This window comes from Sinocyclocheilus anshuiensis, unplaced genomic scaffold, assembly GCF_001515605.1.
Source record: "Sinocyclocheilus anshuiensis isolate Anshui unplaced genomic scaffold, SAMN03320099.WGS_v1.1 scaffold278, whole genome shotgun sequence".
Lineage (NCBI taxonomy): Eukaryota > Metazoa > Chordata > Actinopteri > Cypriniformes > Cyprinidae > Sinocyclocheilus > Sinocyclocheilus anshuiensis.
Window position 1 is genome coordinate 2,047,025 of NW_015546072.1, and position 12,367 is coordinate 2,059,391.

At 36.2% G+C, this 12,367-nt stretch overlaps 1 protein-coding gene across 1 annotated transcript; it reads right to left on the reverse strand.

The window, feature by feature from the left end:
- Positions 1–417: 417 nt before the first annotated feature.
- Positions 418–11,541, reverse strand: LOC107699752 (mucosa-associated lymphoid tissue lymphoma translocation protein 1-like). The gene is made up of 18 exons (XM_016501101.1): positions 11,465–11,541; positions 10,342–10,558; positions 10,087–10,250; positions 9,303–9,424; positions 9,069–9,216; positions 8,792–8,964; positions 8,343–8,451; positions 7,272–7,346; positions 6,635–6,658; positions 6,527–6,550; positions 6,224–6,427; positions 4,243–4,420; positions 4,085–4,156; positions 3,854–3,981; positions 3,453–3,602; positions 2,744–2,901; positions 1,531–1,656; positions 418–1,426 (listed from the first exon to the last, which is right to left on the reverse strand). The coding sequence occupies exons 2-18, from the start codon at positions 10,488–10,490 to the stop codon at positions 977–979; spliced, it is 2,454 nt and encodes an 817-aa protein (XP_016356587.1). The 5' UTR covers positions 10,491–10,558; positions 11,465–11,541; the 3' UTR covers positions 418–976.
- Positions 11,542–12,367: the final 826 nt, after the last annotated feature.

Here is a 12,367-nt window from a genome sequence, read left to right on the forward strand (position 1 = left end):
TTAGATGTAATAAGGTGACAGGATTTTAAACATAAATGATCATTTAAAATGACTAAATACTTACAGTAACAGTGCTACAGTATTTTCTTTACGCTAAAATATTTTGAAGGTGCCGTAATAAGTTAGTCACATGAAAGTAAAGACTGAAAACTGATAGAGATGAGACAATCACTTGAGATGATACATTTTTGCATTACAATCACCACCAAATGCAAATGCAAAAGAATGCGATCAATGTATGAAAGAATTAATTTTAGTTGATTTATAAAGTGGTCATTAATCGATAGACAACATTTTAACAGCTGTTGCAATACGGTGTCCCAAGTTCAAATCCCGACTTGAGGATCTTTCCCAATCCAGCCCCCCCTCTCTCTCTCCCTTCGCTACATCTGATCTGTCCTATCATAATAATAAAAAAATAAAATCTTTACAAAATGGAAAAAAATACACCCTTGACATTTAATATACTAACTACACAGTCTTTAAAGGGGTACTCCACCTTACATGATCATTTTTCTCATAATTTATTCATTCTAATGCCGTCCCGGATGTATATGACTTTTTGGGCAACTTTTTTGACTTTTTGACAAAGCCGATGCTTCAAAAAGCAAACACGACAGTGACAGTACTCCATACGACCCCAGTTGATGAATCAATGTTCTCTGAAGCAAAACACCACAAGTATATGAGAAAAACACTAATATTTACTAACTTTAACTAAACCATTGCTTCCATAACTGGGGTCAGATGGATTGCCATCAAGTTCACTTTGTGTGGTTTTTAATTTTTGAAGTGCCAACTTTGGTGATCCCATACACTTCCATTATATAGACTCACAGAGATGGATTTTTCTAAAAAAAAATCTGTGTTCATTGAAGGAAAGTCAGTTATATACATCTGGGATGGCTAAATGATGAGAATTTTCATTTTTGTGTGGAGTATCCCTTTAATCATTGGTTTAACGCTGTGTATTCACTCAGGGGTGGTTATAGAGTTGCAAACTATTCATGAACTCATTCTGCATGTCGTCAATGTCATCAGTGGTCTCAATGGGAATACTTGGTGGGTTCAGGAAGGGTGAGCATGGCATATTCTCATATTGATATGTATGGTCACCATACAATCGAAAGTCCCCATAACCCCCTACAGCTCCGTGGAGGGGCTCACAGACGTTGAGGTAGGGGTTGGTGTGCTGCTGGGGGCCCTGGCTGTGGAAGCGGCGGTCAGACGCGGGACTGTGGCTGGGGCTGGTCGAGGGGCTGTGCGGCATGTGACACGTCAGCTGACAGCTGTTCTTCCTGGTGGGACAGTTGAGATCCAGTTTGGCAGTGAGGGGCTTGCCGACGTTAATGTCCATGTTCCACTGGACCAGGTCGTCTAGGGAGTTAAACTGGACGTGTAGGCAGACAGTGAAAGCTAGTTCCTCCTGTAAATCAGGAAGAAGGAAAAATAGGTATCAAGGTAGTTTTGAATTATATATGTATTGTAAATCAGATCTAAAGAATATTGTCAGTCAGTCTTGAGCTGTACCTTAAGTTTCTGCAGTGAGCCGAGTCTGGTGTAGAGGCAGTGCTGAGGAAGACTCCCTGAAAGTAGGAAGCTTCCTGTTTCCTCCAGAGTTTCTTTATTCATCAGCTTAGGGTCCACATCCAGATCCTTCAAAGTCAGGTAATAGGAAAAACATTACTTATTGCAAACATATGTTAAGAAACATGTTTCATGTTTTATATATAGGCTGTGGTGAGGGGGGCGTGGTTCAGCGAAGTCTGCAGCGGGAGAGAGGGACGGGAGACGAGCGGTGAGTAAGTAGGTCAAGTGCAAAATGATGAACACCTGTGTCTGATTGCAGTAATTAGCCTGGAGAGACCGGATAAAAGGGCAGACTGGAGAACGTGGTGGGAGAGAGAGACTGGGACTCGTGGCCATCCCTTAGCCGGAGGAGGAGCGCCGACTGAACTGAGTTTATGCCCTGGGCAGATTGAGAACGCGCTGGAAGCGCCCCGTTTGTGTTTTGTTGAACTTTAAGGAAAGAAATAAAAGAGCCACGAGTCTCCAAACCGCCTACCTGAGTCACTTCCTTCTTCCCACTACGAACTTTGTTACATAGGCAATATAGGCATTATGGAATATTGACAAGAATGCTATTAGTCCAATTCTTTAAAAAAAAAACAGATTAGTTTATACTGTGCAGCTAAATAATTAGATTGATTAGTGTTTTACATTGACTTCTGCAGATATACACTACCGGTCAAAAGTTAGGATTTTTTTATATTTTTGAAAGAAGGTTCTTATGGTCACCAAGGCTGCATTTATCTGCTCACAATATACAGTAAAAACTGTAATATTTTAAAATATTATTACAATTTACAATAACTGTTTTTTATTTTAATGCATTTTTCTGTGATGGCAAAGCTACATTTTCAGCAGTCATTACTCCAGTCTTCAGAAATCATTCAAATATGCGTATTTGCTGATCACAAAACATTTCTTATTATTATCAATGTTGAAAACAGTTGTGCTGTTTTCAACATTGTTATATTTTTGTGAAAAATGTGATACATTCTTTGATGAATAGAGAGTTCAGTGGAACAGCATTTTTAAATAGAAATTGTATGTAACACATTTTTTATTATTGCTTTTGATCCATTTAATGTGTTCTTTTTTTTGACCACGCATCTTTTAATGGTAGTGATTAAGAATAATTGCAGTTTCTTTCTCCAAAATAAAAACAAAGACCACTAACCAAAGGGAGGTTAGTTATGTGTGCCTGACAGGACAGCATCTCTTCTGGCTTTTTCACAATGCTGGTGTAGATGACCAGCACATTGGAAAACTCAGCAGCAAAGTCCATTTTTATCTGAACTCCACATTCAAAGTCCAGAATTTTACTCTCCGGCAGTTCTGGGTTGAAACACAAATGCAAAAGTTTGACAAATGCTGAGAAAAACTACATTTACAGTACTATAGTATTTCACTTGTCAAAAACTATCATCTGTTAATATGATAGAGGCCCCCTATGATAAGAATCATGTCATGACGAAATTAGATGAAATGAAAATATAAGTTTGATCAAGTTTTTTTTTTTGGTATTGTCAACAATGATGGAAATGAGGAAAAATATGCTTCATGATAATAATGATGAATAAATGATTTCAATTAAAACACTGTTGATTAAAATATGGTGAGGAAGAAATAACTAATATATATGGTTTTTATAAATACAATTGTTACTTAATTTAATAATGTTTTAAAATGGAATATATAATATTAAATAATATATAAAATTAGATATATTATAAAATTATACTATATAAATATATTATAATATTTTCATTACTAGTAATCACGGAAAATGTTATTTTTTATTAACAACTTTAATTTTGACAAAAAAAAACCTATTTTATATGGTTATTCAAATGAGTTGCACAATATTGTGAAGTAGCTGACATTACCATGTGCTTTAGACCAGAGCAGGTTGTGTGCCTCGGCTGCATCTGAGTAGTCCCCGGGGCGGATGGGATCGGTGAGGGACCGTCTCTCTGACAGGCTGCTGCGGATCTCTAGAGCCTGCTTACCCTTTGTGGGGTCAAACTGACCCATATCTACAAACAATCAGAACAGTAGTTTGATTGTCAAGACATGCAACCAAACATGAGTAGATGAAATATAATTTTATTTATTTTAATATTTAAAATTAATCTTTGAAGTAGTAGTCAAAGTGCAAAATAAGTACTGAAAGTAGTAGTACACTTTTCAAATCAGTTAATCATTTGTTTGAGCTTAATGGACCTGCATTCAGCTAATAAACGCTGTAACGCTTCATTTAACTTTAACATGCTCAAGGTTCCCTCACCTTCAGCCACACTGTCTAGCAAAACAGTTATCTTCTCATCCTCTAGGAGGCGCTCCTTCAGGAATTTAATAAAGACTCCATTGGTGAATCCACTTGAACTCAGTTCAAAAGCCTCAGCATCTTGGCAACTTCACAAACATAATACATCTCAACATAACTTGTCAGAAAGTAAACAAAATGTACTTCAGCATGTTATTTCTGGATGAAAAAGAGAGACACTCAGTAACTCACGTGGCATATCCAAACACAATATTGGCTGTAACTTTGAGCACAACATTTGGTGTGGCATCGTCATGTAGATTTCTGAAGCAATAAATTAGTGCTAGAATGATGACAACCAATGTATGAACTCCCAATGCGAATATGATATAAAACCACAAAATGCACACCTTTTCCTGCACATGTCGAGGAGGAAGACATTGAGTCCAGTTTCCTTCTCCTGCATCAGTTTCAGAATGCTCTGAACACAGAGACAGTTGCCTGAACGGTATGGATTTGGGGCATCAACAGGCACCATGAAGCTGTTCCCAAAGTTCTCATAACCATGTCCAGCATAATACAACAAACCTAAAGGGACGAGCAATCGTTAAAGAGTCATTTCATAAAAAAAAGAAAATTCTGACATCATTTACTCACTCTCATGTCATTCCAAACCTGTATGACTTTCTTCTGGTGAACACTAAATAATATATAGAAGATATTTTACAGAGTGTATTGTCTGTTATTTTCCATACAATGAAAGTGGATAGTGAATCACACTTTCAACCTCCAAAAAGGACCAAATTCTCATAACCATGTCCAGCATAATACAACAAACCTAAAGGGAGGAGCTATCGTTAAAGAGTCATTTCATAAAAAAAAGAAAATTCTGACATCATTTACTCACTCTCATATCATTCCAAACCTGTATGACTTTCTTCTGGTGAACACTAAATAATATATAGAAGATATTTTACAGAGTGTATTGTCTGTTATTTTCCATACAATGAAAGTGGATAGTGAATCACACTTTCAACCTCCAAAAAGGGTGAACACTAAATAATATATAGAAGATATTTTACAGAGTGTATTGTCTGTTATTTTCCACACAATGAAAGTGGATAGTGAATCACACTTTCAACCTCCAAAAAGGACCAAAAAAGTACCATAAAAGAAGCTCAGTTTGACACATTTACTATATTACATAAGTCATATGATAGCTTTGCATGAAGCATTAACCAAACATTTACCCAAACCAAAAGCTTTCTCTTGGCTGAAGATGTCAATTTGAACTTGTGTACATATCGGTCATGTGACGGTATCAAATTTACGTATCACAATGAGTGCTGAAACATTTATCACAGTATACGGTATTGCATTGAATTACAAAAACAGGCTGAAAAGATCAACAAACTTCAGTGTTATTCTATTAAAAACAAGTTCAACAACTTTAAAAAAATAACTTGAACATTTAAATAAAACATACTCTATACATCTATAAATATGTATAGAGTAAACAAATGTTTCAAACTGATTAAAGTGCAAAAGAACAGAAAACATTTGTAACCAATATCAAGATCTTTTCTGGCTTGCATGTTTTAGTCCAGTTAGAAATGTGTAAATGTGTAAACAAATGATTCAAAATAAATATTAAGTATTTAAATAAATATTAAGCATTTTCATGTAGCTCGTCCGCTATCTTTGCTCAAGACCATTACGAAAAGCTAAATAAATTTTTATGTAGCATACAGTGTTGGAAAAGAAGCTAATCTGCATTCTAAAAATCGACACAATAATAAGGATTATCTAAAATCAGATAATAAAGTGTATAGAATTATTCTGAGTATTTTAAAGTGCCTACAGTAATAATATTGTGCACGTTCATTACTACAATATTAGCACATCTATTACATATTCAAACATGACACGTTAATGTGTTGTGCCAGGTTTGGCATGAAAGATGTCCAAAACATGTGTCATTAGTTCTCATGTGTCTCATAACCGATATTAACACACCAAGTTTCAATATGTGAAAGCTCAAATTATATGGTACTTTAATGGTGCTTTTTAAACTTTTTGAGCCCCTGGTCACTGTATACTTCTGTTATAGAAGTCACCAAGTTAAACAGATTTGGAATGACACAAGGGTGAGTAAATGGTGAGAAAATAACTAATTCTTTCCTAATCACATCTGAAGTCAATGTTTAACGAGGTACACTCTTAAAAATAAAGATTCTTTATTGGCATCTGTGGTTTCATGAAGAACCTCCATGGGACCTTTACATCACACAAAAGGATCTTTACAGTGGAAGAAGGTTCTTGAATTTCAAATTACGATTACAATGTTTATAGGAGACTGCAGTAGCATAAACTGTATAGAAGTCACAGTACCATACACTCCCTTACGAAGCAGGGACAAGAACTCCTCCACAGCGTTCCTCATCTCGAACTCGGTTAGATCCAGCAGAGACACCACTTTAAAGTTGAGTTGCCGCAGCAGATTGGTGAGGTCGTACACGTCAACCATGGGTGCTTTCAGCTGTGGGTGGTTTCGATATGTGAGGTTACCAATCAGAAGAGCCACTTTGTCTGTAGCTAAAGAAAGAAAAACTTTCAGTGTGAAAAATTAGACTCCAGCCATTTTGATTTGTATTCAAGTTATGTTAATCCATAGTAATTATTTGGTCTACTCACCATAAGGTTTCTCAAGTCTGTAATCTGATGGGAAAAAGTCATAATCATTCACTGTCGCAATAAAAGTCAGAAGTGTTCAAGACTAAATGTGATGGGAACACAACTTACCCCTATCAATAGTCAAAAAATCATCTATAAAAGAGAAATATATTAGGTTTTTAGATCATGCGTATTTAAAGGAACATGATTATAACAGTAATGAAGAGAAAAGAATGCTTATAGATCACAAGAGGAAACCATTTTTCAAGACCAAAAACCTAGTTTTGAGGTATGATAACTAACCCCATCCTGCCACAGTGAACCCTTACCACCATTTAACAAAAACATTTTGTTCTCACACTGCATACTTTACAACTGGAATGGGAATGTTCTCATTTTTGCAACAGTCATGCAGATCAGATCTATCAAAGAGTCTTCCTCCACCTCAATCAGTGAAGCAGTCAAGAGAGTAGGTGAAAAATCTTTAAAGGTGCTCCGGGTTCAAAACAAGCTCAACTGCGGCATGCTGTCAATCATCACAGAAAATCATGTTGACCTAAATGTATTCACATTATTTGTGGTAATCAAATGCATCCCACATATACTTGTTTTAAACCTGGAACGTTCATTAGTTTTTACAGCATGCATTAATCGGCGTGACAGTATGATTATTTAGTACGACGTGAAGTAGATTCAGATTCCACAAAGGGGTTGATGTCAAAAGTCTGTAGATGTTAGAAGGGTGCCACTACATCTTAGATAATACCTTCAGAGCACTCCATTGCTCCTGAAATTTCACGAGATATTCTTGGCTCTTTCATTTCAGAATGGCAAGGATTTGCTTGAGGAAGAATAAAGGGTTGGACCACAAAATGAGTAAATACAGATAAAAAAGAATTTTACTTTTTAAAGACATCAAGCTCACACTTTTTTTGGTAAATTGACCAATAACATTATATGTTATCGGCAATCAGGCAGTCCACTAGAATGAATTACATTGCCATACAAATCATTGTACAAATTGTCTCTGCACTAGAGTTGGATAGGAAATATTTGACATTGCAAAGACCATTTCTAGGGATCTGAACTAGACTGTCCTGCAGTTATGCATGTTAGATTTATACTGTAAAAACTAAGGGCTAGAATACACTAAACGCATTTTGCACAGATTTGCAGTCTGAACGCAAGTCAATGCTAGTTTCCAAAAGTAGCAGCCAGTATGCATTTTTTTTTTTTTTATAAAAATTATGATTTTTATTGTTTATTGTAAAATTATTGTTTTATACAATTATGATTTCATACAATCGGAAGATAAGATTTGAGCCAACTTTAGAGCACATATTGTTTTTATTTGTCATGCGTCTTTTAGCAACGAGGAACATGTTTCTGCATTTCCGAACAACTTGAGTGTGTGATGCACAGTCGATTAGTGTATGATGACCAGATTTCTCTGTAACCATTTGCAAAGTCGGCAAGTGTATGACGCATAGTGTTTTAAAATCTTTAAAGTCGTGTAATGTATTCCAGCCTTAAAATGAAAATTCACCCAAAAATGAAAATTCTGTCGTCGTTTACTCTCCCTCAAGTTGTTCCAAACCTGTATGAGTTTCTTTCTTCTGCTGTACGCAAAAGAAGAGTTTTACCAAATAGTTGCTGGTCCTCACTGACTTCCAAAGTATGGAGAAAAGAAAAAAAATTATGCAAGTCAATGGGGACCAGCAACTAACTTGAGGGTGGGTAAATGACAGAATTAAAATTTTTGGGTGCCTTTAAGTCACTGCTGTTCAGAAAACATCTAACCAAAGAATAAATATAAAACAATATATATGATGCATACCTATAACAACAACAACAACAACATCCACTTCATTGCTCCATGTTCGTTCATTACTGCAGAAGATCTCACAGCGATACCTTCCCTGGTGCTCTGGCAACAAATTCTTGACCTGATTTAAACAAAAAAATTATAATTCAATCACTCTCACTACATTGTAAAAATTTAGATTTTTGACAGTTGAAAATAATACAAAGATATTGGAGTACATTTTACAAGAAAATATAATTTCAGTCTTTCCACTTCATAATATCATGTTTAATTCAATGTATTACCTGTCGTTTCTTTGTAATTATTTGTGAAACTTGCTAGCATTTTCTGAGTTGTTTCTTTTTCAGTGTAGAATTTTTTTAAAATCTACTTCATCCAAGCTGTCTCAGAAATGAAATGTATCTAACCAAGTGAACAATAGTGAATTTATCCAAAAATGTGTCATCTGTTGGTCCTCTTACTGTGTACATCCTCTTAGTGGCTTTTTTGATCGGCACTCCGTTTCTGTACCATTGATATTGCGGTAGTGGTCTTCCAATAGCTCCACACTCCAGATCGAGTAAATCTCCCACCAGCAGCCTTTGAGGTTGAGGCTGGATCAGCACCCTTGGCCTACCCTCTGAAGCCAGAGACACTAATCCCGATCAAAAAGCATCAAGTTTGATATCAGTGGCATATCATGTCAATCAAGACAATTCAACCAAATTTCTTAGTCTCTGCTGATCACAAATGACTTACCATATCTTGGTGGAACATCGAGGACATCTACTTGGGCCCAGTGACTGAACTCATATGCGTTTCCACAGTTCACCCGACAGATGTAAAACCCTGCATCTTTGAGCCGGACTGGACTGAACACCAGGTCTGGGGAGGAGCTGTTATGTACCTGAAGGGTTGCCTTAGTTATGTAATTCATGTGAATGACTGACAGTTATTTATGTTGCTTGCTTGCAATGTTATATATCTACACACCTCTTCCGTTTTCTTAAACCACTGGAATTGCACATGTGAAGCACCAACAGCATAACAACTGAGACGAAGGTTGTGTCCAGCAATGACAGCCACCGACTGCGGCTGGACAAGGATTTGAAATCCTGTGAGATCAATTCAGAAAACAGCAACTGAAACTGACCTATGAATGCAAATAAATCACTTAAGACTATATCTGCACATAATCTATGCCAGAAGTTTCAGCAGAATTTGAATGCACGTCATTTGAAAGTTGCGTATTACAGTAATGCTTTCAGTTACAAAAAAAAGAGTGTAAGTAAAGGTGCAGTAATATTTACTGTTGTTCTACTAGCAGGCAAAAAATCAGCAATCAGGAATTTTGTGTGAAAGGTTTACATGCAGATTTCGCAAAAAGTACAAATTGGCCACACAAACTCGCCACACTGACTAGCAGAAAGCTGGCTGGTTTTAAAGTGACTTTTGTGTGAGCTGTGCACATTAATATTTTAATATTGATAACCGCACATATTTTCATATTAACACAATTTAGCATTTTTAAATCCATTACACAGAGTTCATATTTTCTTTGACAATTGGTACAGGAAAAAATGTGCACATTTTGCATGGGCCTAAGAGAAATATCACTTCTTCAAGCCTGTGTCACAGTCATGTTTCAGTTTCGCTTTCACATTTGTGAATTAATACTTAGAACAGAGCATTTACAAAACAATCAACATTAGATAATGTGATGCACTGTTGAAACATACACGCTTTCTGTACCATGTTTACACTGAGGCTGCTGTACCTTTTTTCAGACACTGCAGGGCATCCGTATGACCCACGATCTGTAGAAACTCCACCAGTTCACCCACCATACATCCTTGATCTCCAATGAGTTTGAGCAGACTGCGGGAAGGACTTCCATCCGCCTCCAAAGCCTTCAGAGAACACATGTCCATATCATCGAGACTGTGCATGTGAGTGGAAGGAGACAGTAAGAAAAAGACTGTGAGTTTATTAGTATATATTACATTAAAAGAAAGAGAGAAAAAGTTATTACCTCACTTTGAATCGCTTGTCACTTTTCAAAATCTCCCCCAGTTTTCGCCATCCCTTATTGTTGGCCTTGTCAAGAGACTCACAGAGCCTCTTCAACACAGATTCTTTCAAGAAATTTATGTTCAAAGAGTTGTCATTCAAATCCGACATGATTGAGGAAAACGGTTGATACACAACTGTGATTGGTTGAGCTCAGATTTAAATGTTCAGCCAAGCACCTGCAAAATGGGACATTGAAGTGGCAATTCAATCAGTGTCCTGAGGTGTCACGTTAAAAAATATGCAAAAAATAAATATTAATAAAAAACATGGCACTTTTTAAAAATGTAATTAATGCCCCAATGACTATGAAATTAACTGCTAATTTTTTTTTTTCAGAAAACCCTGATTGTGACCAAGTAATATTTAGCCTAAAATAGTGATATTCAAAATGTTCAAATACACAGAGGGTAAAATTGTATGACAATCCCCCTAAAAAAAAAAAAAAACACACACACACACACACACACACAAAAAAAGAAAAAAAAAACCTGGTTGCTCCAGCTAAAGTTTTTAAGGGTCAGGTAAGTGAAAATAGCTCCTTAAATGGAAAAGCCACTCAAAAACTAAATTCTTTCATGATTTCACCTTCATGTTGTTCCAAACCTGAATGACTTTATGTTTTACGTGGAATTCAAATTAATGAGAAGACAGAATGACAGCACAAGTCATGAATATTTTCTTTCACTGTATGGAAAATTTGCAATGGAAGACTGAGAATGTCGTATTCTTCCTAATATGTTATTTTATGTTCCACAGAAGAACGAACGTCAAACGGTTTTGAAACGATAAGAAGATAAGTAAATGAAGGATCAGTTTTGGTGAACTACCTTCAAGACACTCGATAGTTTCACTTTTTACAGTTTTTATCAACCACCGAATATGTGTTATGTGTTATACTGTATGTGATGAATGTAAACTAAGTAGGCACCGCCATTCATTCCCGCTTTTTATTTTCGAATGCAGATACTCATCTGTTCGAATTTCTAAATGTAAACATACAAACACGTAGTTAAAAACAGATCAGAATTCACCACGAACAAAAAGACAATATCAGGTAGAGTGTAAACATCGAGCGCACATACCGCAGACGGATCAGATGTTGACATGTATCCCATTATTAAGCAATACATTAATTCTTCGCTACACCGACTGAGGTGGGGAAATCCAACTTTCAAAACATACGTGCGTGTGTGTATGCATCACTTCCTGATGTCTAACAAAGAGGAAGGTGTCTCTCTCCTGAGCAGCTCAACGAGTTCTTAAACGGAAGTATGTTCTTGTAGTCAAATCATATATATATATATATACTTATGATAAATGACGGAGGTTGAGAAAAGTCATGCTTTTCAATTATTATTTCACACGAAAATTAGGCTAGTACTCTGTAATCTGTCACCATGCAACCGTTCTGAACACCCTACAGCTGTTGTCAACTTTTTTTTTAACTCCAAGGCCCCCCACTGCCCACAATATGAAAATGACTTTTTCAGTTTTTCTTGATTCACTGAATAAGGAAGGAAGGATAAGGATTTTTTTTTTTTTTACAAATATGTTTACCCAAAATATCTGATTTAATTAATTCTAAAATGCCTATGGAATTATAAGATTCGGTTCATGCATGACTTTTCTAGACCAAGATCTAGAAATCACACATTTAAATAGATTTATAAATATTAAATGTTATAAATATAAATACTCCTCATATATTCAAGGTTTTCAAGAAAGTGGGAATGCTGATTCTTTAAAGAAAAAAGAGTTGCTTTAAAGTTGCTGAGGGGGTGAATTAAAATAAGGTCTTGCATCCCTTTGGGAGTTTGCTAAGGCCCTCTAGTGGGCCCCGGCCCTCTGGTTGAAAACCACTAGTCCTATCAAAAAGACAGAACAATCTAGCAACAATCCAGAACACGCCAAGAATAGTAACCACCCAGAACCGCACTAGCAACCACTCAGACTACCTCAGCAACCACTTAGTAACACACGGTCTA